The sequence below is a fragment of the Styela clava genome, chromosome 11 (genome assembly GCF_964204865.1).
Source record: "Styela clava chromosome 11, kaStyClav1.hap1.2, whole genome shotgun sequence".
NCBI lineage: Eukaryota > Metazoa > Chordata > Ascidiacea > Stolidobranchia > Styelidae > Styela > Styela clava.
The window spans coordinates 8,146,705-8,165,023 of NC_135260.1; the positions used below are offsets into that span (position 1 = coordinate 8,146,705).

The 18,319-nt window shown below is 33.4% G+C and overlaps 1 protein-coding gene across 1 annotated transcript; it reads left to right on the forward strand.

The window, feature by feature from the left end:
* Window positions 1-1,326: 1,326 nt before the first annotated feature.
* Window positions 1,327-18,027, forward strand: LOC120347963 (uncharacterized). The gene is made up of 23 exons (XM_039418075.2): window positions 1,327-1,944; window positions 2,446-2,611; window positions 3,436-3,545; window positions 4,126-4,191; window positions 5,303-5,440; window positions 6,035-6,115; window positions 6,852-6,987; window positions 7,252-7,367; window positions 7,675-7,857; window positions 7,978-8,119; window positions 8,439-8,638; window positions 9,148-9,172; window positions 12,414-12,649; window positions 13,042-13,207; window positions 13,568-13,677; window positions 14,082-14,147; window positions 14,340-14,477; window positions 14,579-14,659; window positions 14,742-14,874; window positions 15,303-15,418; window positions 15,736-15,918; window positions 16,342-16,483; window positions 16,739-18,027. The coding sequence occupies exons 1-23, from the start codon at window positions 1,753-1,755 to the stop codon at window positions 16,945-16,947; spliced, it is 3,135 nt and encodes a 1,044-aa protein (XP_039274009.2). The 5' UTR covers window positions 1,327-1,752; the 3' UTR covers window positions 16,948-18,027.
* Window positions 18,028-18,319: the final 292 nt, after the last annotated feature.

Genomic DNA, 18,319 nt, shown 5'->3' on the forward strand with positions numbered 1-18,319 from the left:
TGCAATTGTCATGGGTTCAAATGTACGTGGGTTCAAATGTAATGGAACCTTAATAATCGCATGAGTATATTATTGTATTCTTCTAAAATAAAATATTCCATCAAATCTTATAATCTTGACCGAGTACCAGCTTTCTTGATTATTCACGAACAATTTCGGCTAAAGGAAAATTTCCCGACCTCCAGAAGTATGTGCACCAAGATGGCGCACAACCTGAACATAGTATGTGTACCAGGTTAGAGTCCAGGTTGTGCGTCATCCTGGTGCACATACTTCGGGAGCGCCGCATAAACAACATATATGAATCGCTTGTGACGAAATCTTCACAAAAGTTTCAATGTTTCAACATTTTTTTATTGTCTAATCGGGGTTGCGCTTTTTGATGGAGTATTCGAGCTAACACTCGGAACTTTTCCCTCTAACGTATTTTCGATTGTGAACATTGGCTCGTTTTTGTCGTTTTGAATGTTATTTGTTAGTTTCTAGTTATGTTTCCAAAATTGAGGTATATATCACATTACTCGATTATCATTTGTCTTCTTGAGTGTTTTATTTAGTTGCTGTAATCAAACTCTTCCAGTTAACACTATACCAAGCTGTTAGTACTTTTGAATGACAGTTGCTTTAATATTTTAGGATGGAATAATGATTTTTCAAACCAGTTTTCACGGCAAAATAGGCATTGAAATTTTTTAAATGGTGAAGTATAGAAAGAATTTTAAATCAAGCGTCGGGAAAAGTATATTGTCACACACGTATACCAGCTCAATATGAAGTGATGTCACAGTGCATAAATTCGACCGGAGATAATCGGAGCAAGGAATACTTAGCCATAAGGTTGTTAAATGTGATGTGATTCTGCCCGCGGCCCCTGGCCTCGTTAAGTAAATTGCTTGCCATATATGTCGATTTTATTGCTACAATTTTTAATTTATGGAATCACCTCAAGGCGTTGTTTATAATTACTGGAATAACATGCATGTGTTATTCAGTCGTAGGCAATGAGGTATCCCTGCAATATTGAATGATTATTTACGCAAAGGCGTGTAATATTTTACACCCACTGGACTTGAGATAATAGAAGCATTACATTGGTGTTCTTTTCTGTTTGTCAGGATTGAGAGACGTTGGAAATATATCGAATTCGGAAATATTTAGACTTTGGAAGTATTTCGAGAAAACTAATGACTCGAATATATATATATTATATCATAGGCAACACCATGTGCAGTAGCAGAAAGTGAATATATACGTAATTACATGGAATGAGGCGCTGCACTGATCATTGAAGAGTTGGCGCATGAATATAAGAGAGCAATTGAGTAACTTTGATTTTGATGTCAATCACAGAATGGAGAAACCATCTATATTGGTCGTTGTTTTTTCTTTTTTTCAGAAAATTCGACTATATTTAATACCCAATGATATATGTTAAAATTTCGTCTAGGACAAAACTTCCTAAATCATGAATCATCCGTAACTAATCTATTATTGAGTGTGTAGCGAAGCATATTGCAGCAAAATATGCTCAACATATTATGGTAATTAAGATTAGTTATGGAAGCGAAAATGTTATTTTTGAAATTATATTAAATCGACACCCATCATCACTCATCATAAAAATCAGGGACTAGGTATTATTTTTAATTCATTTTTGCTTTAATACCTAGCGTCTTAACTTCACAACAGCATAATTTTGTAACTGCTATCTTCGAAATTGCTGTATAGTTCTCGTGAAAAGGTGTCACAAATATGCTGATTCTTCCCGACGTTACTTGGATAATACTAAACAATTGGAGTATAATTTTGTGTCTTCTAACGAGCACTGTATATTCGTTATACACGTTCATCAAAAGACCAAGAAATTTCCCACCTGGTCCAAGAGGAATTCCTATTTTAGGAGTTGCACCGTTCGTAGGGAGTAGACCAGAAGTTACTTTTGCGGTGAGTATTGGCAGTGCTATCATGTAATTGCATGAGAATGTTTAGTTCGTCGTATTAAACGGACTCCCATTTTAAATATAATACCAGTGCATTTTTTCGAAGCCCTGATGTCTTACCAAACCGATTAAATAACGTTTGTCATCATTAATAGATTTTGTCGGCTGTATACTCGATCACAATGAGTGGACTCTTGAACAAACTTGCGGATTTCAAATTAAATTTAAAATCCGATTTCGCCTTACAACTATTTGAAACAATATATGTAATCTTTTATTTCGTATTTTAGAATTAATCACAATGCTTTTATAATTCCACAGTAGTTATGATAGGGCGCAAATTCAGGTGCATAATTTCATTAATTAAATAACTTAATTAACGGATCAACGTTTTAACAGTCGGAATCCCATAAAAATACATTTTATTATTGATAATAAAATTACAAAATACTTTTTTGAAAGTTTTATATTTGATGCAATAATATTAGAAATTTGCATTTTGTAGAAATGGAGCGAAACATACGGAGATATCATTGGTTTTAAACTGGGAAGCGATTACACAGTTGTTTTGAACAGTTACGATGCGATACAAGAAGCTCTAGTTAAAAATTCCTCCGTGTTCAATAACAGACCAGATAATTTTATTATAACAGAAGTTTTGCATAAAAAAGGTAAAATCTATATATCATTTTTTTGTGCTATGTACTTGTTTATACAGACTTCAATCAGTCAATGAATTGCTAATTTTAATCGAAATTTGAGTGGATTTGTTGTTGTTCTAAAGAAGATTTACAACTGAATACTTGGAATTTAACGTTGCCTTTTGACTAATCTTCGATAAATCGGTTATGCACTGTGGTCATTACAAAGCCACACGTGTGATATATACGTTCAACTAGTTTATTTTGAGTGTCTAGTTCCCAACTAACATTAAATAAACGTTCTGTGTATTCACTTGGCTAACACAGACAGTCCTCGAACTCGTAGTAGAGCTAAAACAAGAAAAATCGGAATAAAATTATGGCCTTACCTGGTACACATACTACAGGGGTACCTTATTACGTGTACATGAATAGGTACTGTATTGATAATAAGGACCTGAAGAATAGTAATACTGCAGCAATTATAAATAAGATTTTCTTCGCCAAAATGGCGGAATCCTTCTTTGGGGAGAACTTTTCCAATCCGTCGGTGTAGCCTGTATATTCAAATATTTTGTTTGCATTTGAGCATTATTCTGTTTCTGAGGTTTCGAGAACATATTTTCGCTGTCTTCCAGGCTACGTTTAAAAAGTTATTGCGAGAGTCTGGGCAAAGATATACGACCACATAACTATTGCTTGAGGTTTGTTGTCTGTTTAATCTCGTGATAATAGAAGCTCAGGGCTGGAAACTACTTTACCAATTGCGTATATGTATTACAGTATTAGCCTACGTATTATCACATCACTCACTTTGGTATTGTAAATGAAATCAATCATAATTTTGTTCCAAGGAATAACGATGAATGATTATACACCTGATTACATCGTCGAAAGAAAATTTGCACAAACATCTCTTAGCAAACTTGGATTCGGGAAATCAGCGATTGAAAACTCCATTTTGGTAAGACAATATTTGAGAAGCAAAATAATGTTTCATTGTAACATGTGTTAGCTCGAATACGAATCTTTTTTTAATTAATAATAAAACAAGTTAGACAGTATGGTGTTTTCGGTCGCGAAAGCTTGGTGGTTTTGGTTAATCTTTATGATTTCATGGAATTGCTACAATATATAGATGTCCAAATGATATACTGAATAATTTTCGATTCACTTCGGTATGCGATCTCAGCGGTTGTGTAATCTTAGTGATTTTAGTATTAACCTAACCCTAACCCAACGATGATAGAGTAATGGTTGAAGCTGAATTCTATAAGGATGTCTTCATGGAATTAAGATTGAGATCACGTTAAGCAAGTGAGCTCACTCACCAATATGTTTTATAAATCTGGATTCGTATACCAAAGTACACGGTTTCGTACACCTAATTTTATTCCATCGATGAAGGGGCCCGTTTTTTACTCTGATTTATTATACACCCCGTAGCAATAGCTCGGACTAACAAAGATGCCCACAAAAAGCTTATCGTTTTTAATTTTATTATTTTTTATTCAGTTTGAAAAATACGTCATTTGTAATTTCAGGACGAAGCAAAACGGCTTATGAAATTATTTGGAAACAATGACGTTGAACTGAACGATTATATAAAAGTAATCTTTTTCTTTTTGTATTTTTTATTATTTTTTTTCAGGTAAAAGGTATTCATTCATCCTAATTTATTTATCATTTCACAGAAGTAATCAATGCAGATAAATAATTGCAGTAACTTGCTGATCATAATGTATAACTCAATATTGCAACCAGTGCTGATAAGTGCACTTGCTTAGTCGGTATACGCACGTTACTATATATCAGGGATGGCGAACCACTGCGTTTTATTCGTGACCCGCCAAGGCACGAATAAGTTTAAAAAAATGCTAACCTATAAACATTGATGAAACCGGCCTTAAATGAATCTAACAATAACTAAAATATTATAATGTACCGTCAGGGCTGCGATCGCTAATATTCAAATTAATTTCTGGACAGGTATGGTAATTATCAAAACCCCTAATCTCGTACGCGTTAATCAGCTATTGACTCTGACATCGTCTATGACATAACAATGCAATTGATACGTTCATTTCTCGCAACGTCTTGTCTCTTTTGGAAATGCTTCTGCAGACTGTCTTAGGGGTTATACGAGAACTAGATGTTACTTTGCATTTCATTAGTTTTTAGCCTATAATGCCATTGAGAAAATAAAATCTTTCAGACTTGAAATTAAAAACCTAAAAATCTGAAATAACAATGGGGCAGTTTAAAAGTGCCTTAATGTTGTTGAAAACCGATCGAAAAATATAACACTATCAGAGTGGAATTCCATCCCGAACTCTTTGGAACCGTAAAATAATTTGCCGCATCATCCTAAACGTTTTTGGTAATTCATATGTGTGTTTTCTTACACTAATTCAATATATTCGAGTGCCATAATAAGTCCCTCATAGAAGTGCCGCATAAGTAAAGCTCTTAAGCTCAAAACACCAGAAACTTATAAGATTTGTTTCAGAAGTTTCTTAATGATACAAGCATTGATTAAATATCTGTGACCCACTCACTTCTGTTCCGCGATAAAAATATAATTTTTGACCCATTCATTGAAAAAGGTCCGCCATCCCTGCTATATATCGTCGTTGATTAACGATATTCAAAACTGGTTCATGTTTAGCTATCTGTGTTGCTATTGTTTTTATAGATCATTTCCTAATTTTTTTTTCACAGAAAATTATCCTAAACTGTAGCGGAAACATAATCGCCCAAGTTGTAATAGGAAAACGTTTTGAATATGAAGATGATGAATTTGAACAAATTGCAGATGGATTTGATATGTTTTTCAAGAAAGGTTCTTTGGCTTACCAGGTATCACAGAAATTCTATTGTTGTTTTTTGCAAATCACTAAATTTCTCTACCGTCTGCTTTTTCGAGCTTGGTGTTATTAGTGGCAATTTCTTTTCATGCCCTATGCTTTCGCGCAAGTGGATTCAACGAAACGCTACAGAAATACATTTGTCATTATAAGGAATGCAAATCTATAAAATTCCTTTAGTCAAGTTTGATTTTTTTTTAATCATGAGCATGTTAAATTTATGATGTCAGTGACATATCAATAAAATTAACTAACTATACAGTATACTAATACCAGACCAAAATTGACGAACGATCACTTGCACTAAGCATCTACTTTCTATGGGGTTATATAGTTAATCTTTAGATCTTTAGTACGCAATTGGTAAAAAATATCACATCTCGTTTATTTCGGAAATATACAATTGAATATTTTTCATTTATTTCAAACGCAACTACAGTATTTTTGTGTAGTGCCCAAAACTATGGAATAATTATTGACTTTTTCGAATACTGATAGTTACGATTTGTACTTTCGAAAATTACGTATTCCGTTTCAATCGCTGCCATCATTGTCATTTATATTGATTCGGTATTTATTTCTGCAGATGACAATGGTTATGCCTTGGTTAAGTCAAATTCCACCAGTAAGAGGAAGTGCAATGGCGATCAGAAAGGGAATGGAGGCAGTAAGTTGTTGAAAATAAGCACATACTCGTACCATTACCCAAATATATATCTATTTCGTCGTCAAACTTGATGGACATGTATACATGTACATTATAATGCGAAGTGTAGTCAAAATTTGTCTCTTCTATTCTTCTACACGCTCGACATTTATGAACAATTTTTGATACTCCCGTAGTATGTGTACCAGGTTAAGGTTAGGCCATGATTTTATTCCGATTTTCCTTATTTTAGTTTTATTACAAGTTCGGAGACTGTTTGTTAGTCAATTGAATATACCCCCCGCCCATAAGCTTCAATCCTTTCACACAACTTGATGTAAAGTAGGCGAACAAAGTTAATGACCTCCATATTGGTACAGATACTTCTGAAGCGCCTATTTTTTGCATCAGGATCATTTAAGCCTTGTATTCTTTTGCATTATCCATAATGCACATTTGTCCAACTCAAGTTTGTCGGAGGTTTAATTTTTTTTTTGTTTATTAAACTAAAAAATGCCCGTCCGCTACAAATCGATACTGGTACTAATACGTTGTTCATAAATGCCCGTCCGTTGATGAAGTTTTCAAATGGAAAGTCAAAAAATGGTGAAATTCTGGAATGTTTTACACTCTGTCATTGATAATTAGTTAAAACATCGTAATTATTATCCCTAACTATTACATCCATAATTCTTATTCAAGAGTGTTTAAACGGTTTGCATTCGGATTAAGTCAGTCTCCTTCTGGATTGTTACAGGTTAGTAAAATAATGACTCGAAAAATAGATGAACATGAAAGAACGATGGATAAATCAAATGTACGAGATTTCGTTGATGAATATTTGGTAGAAATGAAGAAAAGGGAAAACAAATCGGAGCATGGACCTTATAGCAGTAAGTGATATTAATGATATTGAAATTTATGCAAAGGCATTTTAGTGATTGTAATTCAAAATGAAATGAAATGCTTAAAATTATATAACAAAAATATATAGAAATTTACCATTTATCTAGAGATTTAAAATTAGCATGTAGAGAATAAAACCCACAATAAAAATATTTTATCAATAAGTTTTGAAAATGCACTTTTACTGTTAACCATTACCTAAGTTGTCTAATTAAGTTAAATAACTGACTTCACGTTATTTTTAATTTTAGAAAAAATGTTGGATTGCATGATACGCGATTTATTTGGAGCTGGAATGGAAACTGTTCAAGGGACATTGATATTCAGTTGCCTTATTTTAGCAAATAGACCTCATTTGATGGAAAGGGTAAGAAAACTAGTGGAACTGGTATATTAGGGCAGAAAACGCATCTTTCATTTTACATTTATAAGATATTCCCTACATACAGTATTTCATTTCCCCCAACATCGTGTCTGGGATTTGTGTTCGCCACGTGTTGCTACTATCTACATAGACTACTAAGTTTGCCGCTTTTTATGACACACATAAAACTAAGCTATCCTGCCGATATTTATTACTGTTCTAAAACACGTAAAACATAAATACTATGGTTCGCACCTGTGGATTAAGAGAATAAAGAGAATAACATTCATTTTGACATTTACTGCTGCAGATTCATGAAGAAATTGACGACATCATTGGAATTCAAGGAATACCTCAATATTCGTTACGAGATAAGATGCCTTTATGCCATGCATTCTTGAAAGAAGTTATGAGATATAAAACGTTCGCACCACTTTGTATACCACATTGCACTTCAAAAAATATACAATTTCGTGGATATGAAATACCTAAGGTGAGAAGAACATACACAAAGCACAAACGGTGTGACTTGATCATGAAATCATCCAGAGCTTTACCCCCCATCAATTTGGAAAAGTCATTTAAGCATTTGAAAATTGTGATTTTATTACAGGGAACCACAATCTTTCCAAACTTATATGCTGTCCATAACGACTCGAAGAATTGGGAAAATCCTGAAAAATTCAATCCAGATCGACATATAAATGCTCAAGGCCGAGTAAAAATTTCTAAATATTTTATGCCGTTTGGAATGGGTAATAAGTTTTGTTAATATTTTCATTTCCGAGATTATGAAAAATGTTTGGTTTGGCATTTCATTATCGTCCACGTATTACTGTTGTGCTGAAAAATTACGAACAAGAGAGCAAAACATTAGCATAAACAGTGCCGGTCTGTTGAAATTAGCATTAAGGCACTGTTGATCAATCGTTGAAAAATTCACGGGGCTCAGTCATAATGTAACTAACTTTCATCTGAACGTTAGATTTTTCCAACTCCCGACTATCCCCAGTTGATGGGATCCTGATCGAAAACCATTTATCCATAAACTTATCCAATTTTTCTACATTTCAGGTCCGCGTATGTGTATTGGACGATGTCTGGGAGAAATGGAGCTTTTCATATTTTTTGTGACAATCTTCCAAAAATACAAAGTGGTTCCAACTAATAAATCAGGATGCAAAAGACCTCACGTCAATGAAAATGCTATAAGAACTGGACTCGCAATGTGCCCCCCACCATACACGCCAGTAACTTTAAAACGACGTGTTGATGCTTGATGTACATTTGGCATGTTTCGGCAGTTTCTATAAAAAAAATTGTATTTGTTTTGTGTTATATTTTATTTAAAATAGTTATGTAGACAGATAGTAAAGAAATAAAGTTTATTACAATTTCCTGCAATTCCTTTGACATTTATTGGACACGAAATGTACCTATGAATCGTTTTGTTATAATGTTGTTGTTCTTATTCTTGTTAGTATTTTTCTTGCTATCGTTATGGAAAAAATGCTGGGCAAATTGCTTTGAAATTTTCAGTGGTTGAAGATTGCATTTTTTGCTAGTAAGCTTTCACGTTCATTTATTTCAAAAATTCCCGTAGGCTTTGTAGAATTTGTTTTTTGTGTGCCATAACGTCATAGCGCACCTTGTGGCGGTTACGTTAGTCGTGAAGATTGCGACAATTTTCTGTCAGAGATTTCATACCCGTCATATACTTCTTGTTTTACTTTGATTTTTTACCCTTTTTTGGTGCACTTTGATTCAATTATCTCATTATCAGAGGAAATTCCTTCTTTTCCTCCCAAGTACGTGATATTAGAATAAATTATCACTAGCAATATAAGTTTGTGCAACATATGGAAAACTGACTGTGCAAAATGTATTTGTACTTTATGTACATTTGCTCACCTGAGTCGTGACAGGAGCTGCAACAATTTATTTTAGCAAAACGAAAGCAAATATTATCTTTGGTAAAGAGTGGAGATGAGTAGAACAGATTATTAAATGAAAAGTCATAGTAGTAAATTAAATGTTGCGCAATATAACTTTTTATTTGAAGATCATAATCGATAAAAATTTAAAATACGGAAACAATACACGAACATATGGATACAAATAACCAATATGGCCACTGCAATGAAAATGATGACCTTCCAGCTCTCCTTGAATACATAACTTTTAAATGGATCAGTCAATTAGTTGAAGATAAATTCAACTTTTACATTAAAAAAGCATGAGAGCAATTCTCAAATATTTGGACACAAGGTCATTGACGAAATGTATACACATAACCTATTCGACTCACTCTGAAATCCTATTTTTGGTAATTCAAAATCTTCAGATTAAAATTGCAAATCAAATCCTACTGATGTAGCAATTCGGGAAAGTATGGATGAGACTGTAGCTCAGCAGTGAGCACCGACTTTTTCGAAAAGATGTCGGACTGGTATGAGGTTTCACCACGAGGTGACGCAATATTCGCAAAAATGGTAAAAAATTTTAATAAATCAGGTCCTATGAGACTCAAACGAAATTTGAAAAAAAAAATAATAATGACATGCTTGGGGCTTCAGCCCTTTTATAAGTACTAACAATTCGGTATCGTTTTGTGCATGTTGCGTTGAAAGTCAATGAATTTTGCTAATAATCATAAATATATATACATCATCTTCAATAACTTGGCACAACGATCCACAAGTACACTTTGTGTTCACTATCGAATGGGAAACAAATTGTAGAATAAACAAGATAATGATGTTCAAATATATATATATATATATATATATTTCAGAGCAATTGGTAATTTCAGAGCAATTGGTCCAGTAGTCAACTTTCAGTAAAATCGGAAACTTCGAGTAGTATTCTCATACATGAGTATTCATTTGCTTTTAAGAACCGACAGGTGCGATTTGGAACAGTACGTGCCTACGAAGATGTTTTGATTTAAACAAGGCATATTTAATTAAAAAGTCGCATTTTAACAAGAGAGCAATGCTCAAATATATGGACACGAAGACCAAATCGAAATATTCATAATTTATTTTTATTACCTGATTTAGCCGGTTTGCACCGGTTCTATAGAACCGTTTCACGGAATTTTATGAGGTCATCGAACCAGTTAGCATTACTAACAAAAACATGTAACAGCACGCCCGAAAAAAATGACTTTTGTGATGGAATCGGCTGCCAAAAAATTGAATCCCACCACTGCCGGTACCGATAACTGGACTGTCCTCGCAGTACTCTAGTACTCTAGTCTCAGTGTGAATCGAAACACCAAATGATTCAATTCACAACTATAGCATCAAACCTTTTACAGTACAGGTACCTCACATCATTCAGTCACTGTACGGCATCGCAAAAAATTACGACTTTCGGGTAGCACCGGATCCGTAGTCGCGGAATCACAATTGATTGGTAATTTCTTGACGTCCCCTCAAAAAATTTCAAAAGTGAAAAACGAATCACATTTTGGTGACACCAACAATCTTTATTCCCTAAAAATTTCAAATCATTTGGTGCAGTAGTTTAAGAGAAAAGCAATCTCTTTCTCAACAACACAAAACAACAAAAAATGGAATACCAACAAAATCATAATTACAAACCGATCCATAGGTCCTTATCGGGTCCAATAATTTTCACTTTATGTAATCAGTTAAATTTTGACTCGGCATAATCGTGACACAAAAAAATCGAGAGCGGTATAACAATATGGCCTCTGGTAACACTAAATGGTTATGTAACAAAAATGATAGACAATGCAAACATTCGTCAAATCAGCAGATGTAACACGCAACGGCTATCCGTTAAGTATGAAAGATCAATAGTCCAACTTTAAGTTGACTGTAGTTTACGTAAATTATTATGCAAGTAAAGTTTGAGGAGCCGTTATGCAACAAATTAGAATTTAATGCAATGTTTAGGCTACTTGCCTTCAGGTAAAGAATTACAAACATTAGCTTCAATAATGTTTATTACATGTTTATTAGGTACGCTTACCATCGACCACACATCAATAGTGCAAAAATAGTTGTAAATCTGAGCATCTGACATTGCTTTAAAGAACAATTTAAGAGCTTTACCTTTAGAAAGCAAGATGTCACACGCCATCAAAAGTGATAAGCCTTTTACTGTGTTTAAATAAGTCCACGAGCAGTTCTTGTGCAAACATATATTGCGTCAAGTCTATCTTCATACAATATATTCATATTCAAGAACACGAACAGAATGACTGAAATGTTGCCGTTTCAGTCCCAGTCAGAAAGCATTAATTGCAGCACGAAATTACAAGTCCGTTTATTGTCAGCTATAGGACTACTAAGGATATGTAGGCTATGGTCGTTTTCTGTTATAAATACAGTATTGTAATATGAACTACAGTGTTCATTAGTATCATTTTGTTTCAGCTTGTATGCCTTCTGGCCAACATATTGCTGCTTGGTTTTAACTTTGTATGATTGGCGTCATAATTGATAACTCTTATTTACTGTGCTATTTTAGTTGTATGAGCCCACCACGCCTGAACTACATTTAATGAAATCAATGTTATGAAACACTGTTATGAATAAATGAGGTTCTGTGCCGATACAAAATAAGTCACGTTCTACTCAGTAAATAATGTTGTTTGCTTGCTGTGTCCTATATATGTTTAATATATTACTTGATCATCTGCTTTCTCCGCATAGTTTCAATGCAAATAAACATTTGTTTATTAGAACGGTTAGTCAGAGATCTGGTTTACAACAACAAGGAAAGATTCTACGCAATAAATGTATTGCAACATTACAGTGGGAAGTTGTTTACGGTGGAATTCAGCAAATTACTTGAGTGACATTAGTAAATTATCGAGAGATCAGCAATAAATGAATGATTGGAAGGCAAATTAACGACGTTAAAATAGGCTTGTTAAGTTGAGTATGAGATTTGACTGCATCCCTCTATGTATCTATCATTATATTATCGGTATGAATTTACCAAATAAAAATAAATGACCTAACTTTACTTTGTATGTTTTTTATGTAATACTATTTTTTTCAGTTTGAACAGAGTATAGTTGTTATTCCAACATTTACGAACTCTTGCTCTCTAAAACAATGAGCTTTTTAAGCGAATTTGTTTTCGGCGAATGGAACTATTTAGGTATATTACTATGTTCTATTTTGACAATTATACTGTTTTATCAACTTTCGAAGAGGCCAAAAAATTTTCCTCCTGGACCCAGGGGTATTCCGTTTCTAGGTGCAGCACCGCTAATTGGCAACCGACCGGAAATAACATTTTCGGTGAGCAAAATTAGTTATTATTTTATATTTGTTCATTTTCAATTAGTCTCTGTGCATTTAATTTACATGTTTGTTTTCGTCTATGCTTATGTGGTATTCGGTTTTCTAGAAATACAGTCCATTGGACAAATAAACAATGGTTTTTGAAATATCTAGAATCCAAATTCACGAAAGGAAATTTTCTTACCACAATCTATGGACCTTTTTTACCCACGAACTATCTTGGGACTCCTGCATCAACTTGGTTTATCTATCGAGAAAAAATAAATTATTATGGATTGTGTCTCGCTGTTCTTGGTGATTTTAATATCGATTTAGCAATGCAAAATAGATTAACAAGAAATGCGGTTTTGGTAAAAAATCTTTCATTTTAATATAATTTCTTATTTCAGGAATGGCGCAAAACGTACGGTGACATCATTGGTTTTAGGCTTGGAATGTCACATACAGTGGTTTTGAATAATTATGAGTTGATACAAGAAGCCTTGGTCAAACATGGATCTTCGTTTAGCCACAGACCTGACAACTATATGTTCAAAGACATCCTGTTTAAAAATGGTTATGTATTATTTCGTGATATGAAATATAACAAAAAGTTATATAAATTTCTTAACTCACAAGCCAGTTGAGGACGCAGAATGGACAAGAACCATTATGAATTATCTAGAAATAGGTTACTTTCTCGAACGTATTCTCTAGTTATGGGGCATCAAGACTTGAATGCCTGAATTCGTTCTTCTTTGTATTTTTTGTTATTAGGTATGAACCTACTTATGATATCAATCACGAATAATACCGATGTAGATTAAATGTATTGTAGCTTTTTTCAGTCAGAAAAGAATCGTCGAGCAGTTCCTTGTAGGTAATTGTCAGACAATTTTGTCTAGAATTTTATTTGTATATTTATTAAAATTTCAGGTATTACATCACACGATTATACACCAAATTTCATTATTGAAAGAAAATTCACACAAACTCTACTGAGTAAACTTGGTTTTGGAAAATCGGTGATTGAGTCTGCTATTTTGGTAAGATCTAGCTAGAGAGTTTATTAACAAAAATAAAACAATAAGTTTACACAGAATTTAATTTTATATCGTTAACTATCTCAAATGGGGACCCTGAAAATTAGCATATGTTCAATTTTGAACACCATTAAAAACATGGTGCTTTAATTACAAGAATATTTGCTCACATCATAAACATTAACTTATTTTAAAAAGTATTAAATACAATACATACTCAAATACCATTGTTTTTTATTTATATTCGTTTATGTTTCGATAAACATTTTCTCAGTCATGGAGGACATCGAAATTCTTAACTGATATCCCGATTATTCAATCCGTGAATAAAATTAATTAGGATCTTGATTCTGTTTTTCTTATTTTATCGGGGTCAATTTTCGATACACTTGGCATGATAATTTCAGGATGAGATTCAACAACTGATGAAGCATTTTGGAGATAAAGACGTTCAACTTGACGCTACCATTAAGGTATTGCTTCAAAATAAACTTTTATCGTTAATGATTATTAGATTTATTTACGTCAAAAAATAATTTTGGAATAACGGCAACGTATTAATCAATGACTGTTTTTTCAACCAATTTATAGTTATTTTTATATTTTATATACCTATCTAAAATTCATTTTGTTCTTCTAATATATATCACTGTACTCTCATTTAGAATAACATGATGAATTGTGTTGGAAACGTAGTAGGGCAATTTGTTTTTGGAAAAAGATACGACTATGATGATCCCGAACTATTAACATTGCTCGGCGGATACGATGCCTTCTTCAAGAAAGGAACTCTCGCTTATCAGGTATAGAAGGTTTGCACTAACATAAGTTCATCAAGGTATTCGTTAACCATAATATTATATTATTTTTATATCATTTCATATATTCACAAACTTTTTTACAGCTAACGACGCTAATACCATGGACACGTTACATTGAACCTGTCAAAGGAAGTGTCCTAGCTATCATTGAGGGTCTTGCAAAGGTACTAAAGTATTTTTTATATAAATGAGTTTGTACATAATATCTACAAATTACCTAAGGTTTATTTTATCACTCTGTTTCAGGTTAAAAATATAATGATTCAAAAAATAGACGAACATGAAAAATCTATGAATGAATTGGACATGAGAGATTTTATCGACGAGTATCTAGTAGAGATGAAACGTGATGGTAATTCGAAGAGAGGACTTTATTCTAGTGAGTATTTAGTATTTAAATCATAATTGCATCTTAACACAATTTGGATACCAAACAAATAAAATTAATATAAACAGTCCTATGCTATAACGGAGTTTGTCTGACTAACGTTCCCAAATTTTATGTAACTACTGCGTTTCAGTGCATTTAGACTAGATCAAAGTAATTTTTCATATAATTTATATAATTCATTCATATAATTCATCTTACTCATGGATGTTTCGATGTCAATTACTGGCTATTGGTGAATCGTGTTTTTGACGTTTTTTATTGGATGTAGATGAAACCCAGCTATGTGTCAATTCACATTATTAGTTTGAGGAAATTTATGCACGTATTTTGCCTGGACTTTTTAAAACTGAATGACATTCTGACAATAAATTTGGCAATAATTTTTGATGCAGCTTATCTTATAAATCCCTTTTCAGAGTTTATGCTGACTGACATAATTCGTGACTTATACGGCGCAGGAATGGAGACGGTGCATGGAACATTAATATTCAGTTTCATATTACTTGCAAACCGTCCTGAAATATTGAAAAAAGTGAATATAATAATTATATAAATATATATATAATTTTTTTTGCATAATTACAAAGTATGGTAAAATTTGCCCTAATAGCAACAATGCTTAAGCATGCCAACGCAGAATTTTGTAATTTGATGATTTGGAGAAATATGATTCGAACTAATTGATAACCAATTATGTTTCTTCATATAGTATTAATAAAACATACCCCTGCTCTCATATTTTGGGTCTTGCTAATTATTTTTTCACTAACTTGCAGAAAACTATAGCCCCACACTGTGCACAAAGAAGTCCTAAATATGACCAATACCAACATTTTGTATTCTAACCAGATACAAGAAGAAATTGACGATGTTATTGGAAGTGAAGGTTTGCCTCACTACAACTTGAGAGAGAAGATGCCGTTTTGTCGGGTTTTCCTAAAAGAAGTTCTAAGATTCAAATCAAACGTACCACTCGCTGTTCCTCATTGCACGTCAGAAACGATAACATTTCGTGGATACACAATCCCGAAGGTAAGTAATATTCCACATTTTCACAGTCACTTACATTTTGAAGCAAACGTTATACACAGTTACAGTTTGAAAGGTATAGGAAGATAATTTTGGACTAAATGAGAAGTTTCCAAATGAAAATATGGCGTAGGTCAGTGTGAATTATGATTTCATTGCAATATATATACTATAAAGCAGCCATTAAAAAAGGGTTGTGGACTCCGTGGGTAAGGTGGTGCAGTGGTGAGAGACTCAAGCATGTTGAACCACAAGTTTCCCATAACTACAACTTCCCCAAGCAAGGAGGAAACGAATTTGTTCGGCAATGTCGATTCTGCAGTCTTCATTTTCTCATCAATTATCCCCTTCTCATAAATCTAATCTAGTTGCTTGTTCAGAGTGTATGCGTGAGAAATAGTCGTGAATATGTTACTACATCTACAGGGAACAACCGTTCTTCCTAATATATATGCGATTCACCACGATCCTGAACTGTGGGATGAACCAGAAAAATTTAAGCCAGAGAGACATCTCGATTCAGAAGGAAATATAAATATTTCAAAATATTTCATGCCTTTTGGTCTAGGTGAGTAAACTGTGACAAAATAACAGTACTTTATTCGAGAGTGTATGAAATATTCTTCAAATATATACTGAAACCATTTTCGTTTGGTTATTTTAGAACAATATTAGCTATAAATATTTGCTCCAACACCAATACGTTTAGGTAACACAATGAAAACGAAAATAATAACCCCCAAAAGCTATATTGACATTTGATTATTCCTTTATTAGTGGTTAGTTAAGGATTCCAAAATAATAACCATACAATTGTGTATAGGACCTCGCTTGTGTATTGGACGTCGACTAGCAGAAATGGAACTCTTCATCTTTCTGATCTCAATTTGTCAGCGTTATGATGTGATTCCCACTCCACGTCTGGGATGTGAACGTCCCCGCGTTGATGAAGATACCGTACGAACGGGCCTTGTTATGTGTCCCCCACTGGACACTCCCGTTACCCTAAAACGGCGATGTGTGGAAGACTAAGATGTGCGACAGCTGTGCAAATTGAAGGTCCCAAAAACAAAAAACAGATAGTGAGAAGTTCAAAAAACATTTCATCCAAATTATGAAGTAAAACACAAAACTTTTTTAGATGATGGATTCGTTTTTAATATAAAATAATATACCAATCTTACATGTAATTGACTTTGTTGTTATTAATTCAGATAAATACTAAATATCGCATACTAAACATCTAGGTATATTACATACTACAGTGGCACCCTGTTTTGTATATATCGAATTGTATAATATTGGTGTTCGCCTAATATTTTTTTGTAGTTAGTTATTTTTTGAAACTTTTTCAGATGTCAGCCTGATTTAGTCGAATGTACATTTTGGGTCTGCCATTCGATAATACCCTTACGTGTGAGCAGTCATCTCAGCATACTGAAGTGGAAATCATCACCATATAACCGAAAATACAATTTCACAAGTGGTCAAAAGTTCTAAATTATTTTATCTATTTCTTTTTGTGATAGCTGTCACAGCGGAAGGGAGGTGCCCATGAGTGCCCATGAGCAACTTCTTCCGTATTTAGGTATTGAAAATTCAAAACCGATTCATAAGATGAGGAGAATTTTACTCAAATTACAAAAACAAAAACCCCAACAGCAAGTTTAAACAACAATCGAGCAAATCGATCCATAGATCAACTTCTACCCAGTCACGAGTTTGGGGTCGCAATATGAAAGTGCCGATAAAGTCCACATATCAACCACAATGTGGCGCGGTGATACCGTTGTAAACTTTGCCTAACTTCGGCTCATATTACCTTTCATTGGTCGAGTAATATTGAGGTTTCACATGCACGTCACTATGTAACATTTATATACACATTAATAAATATTTGTTCAGGGCGTGTTTGCGAACCGAGACTGAAAGAAGGTCTGACATACTGTACAAAAATATAATTTGTTCAATCGTGTGTAACCACCATAACTCTGATAAAGTAATTTTTAATTAGTCATAAAATCAGCGACAGAGAGCTAATAACCTTATACGCCGTAAACATTATATTATATATTTTAAAATATCAACACTTCGGATATAACTGATACCGCTATTTTCGATGGGTCATGTGGTGGTTATGTTCATATTATGTAACGCCTTTTGATACCTTAAAAGGGAAACATTTGATATAGATATCAACTTCGACATCAAATCAGGTGATGACTACACGTCATTCATGGACTTCTCATGTTTACTATTGAGACATTGTCTGCTTGTAGTTCTTTTGTTTGGCGAAATAATATGTCGGTGGATTTCTTAAGCTTTGTGTTTATAAATGCTCATATATACATATTTATATACCGTATATAAAAATGACATCACTTTATCTATTCGACATGTCGCA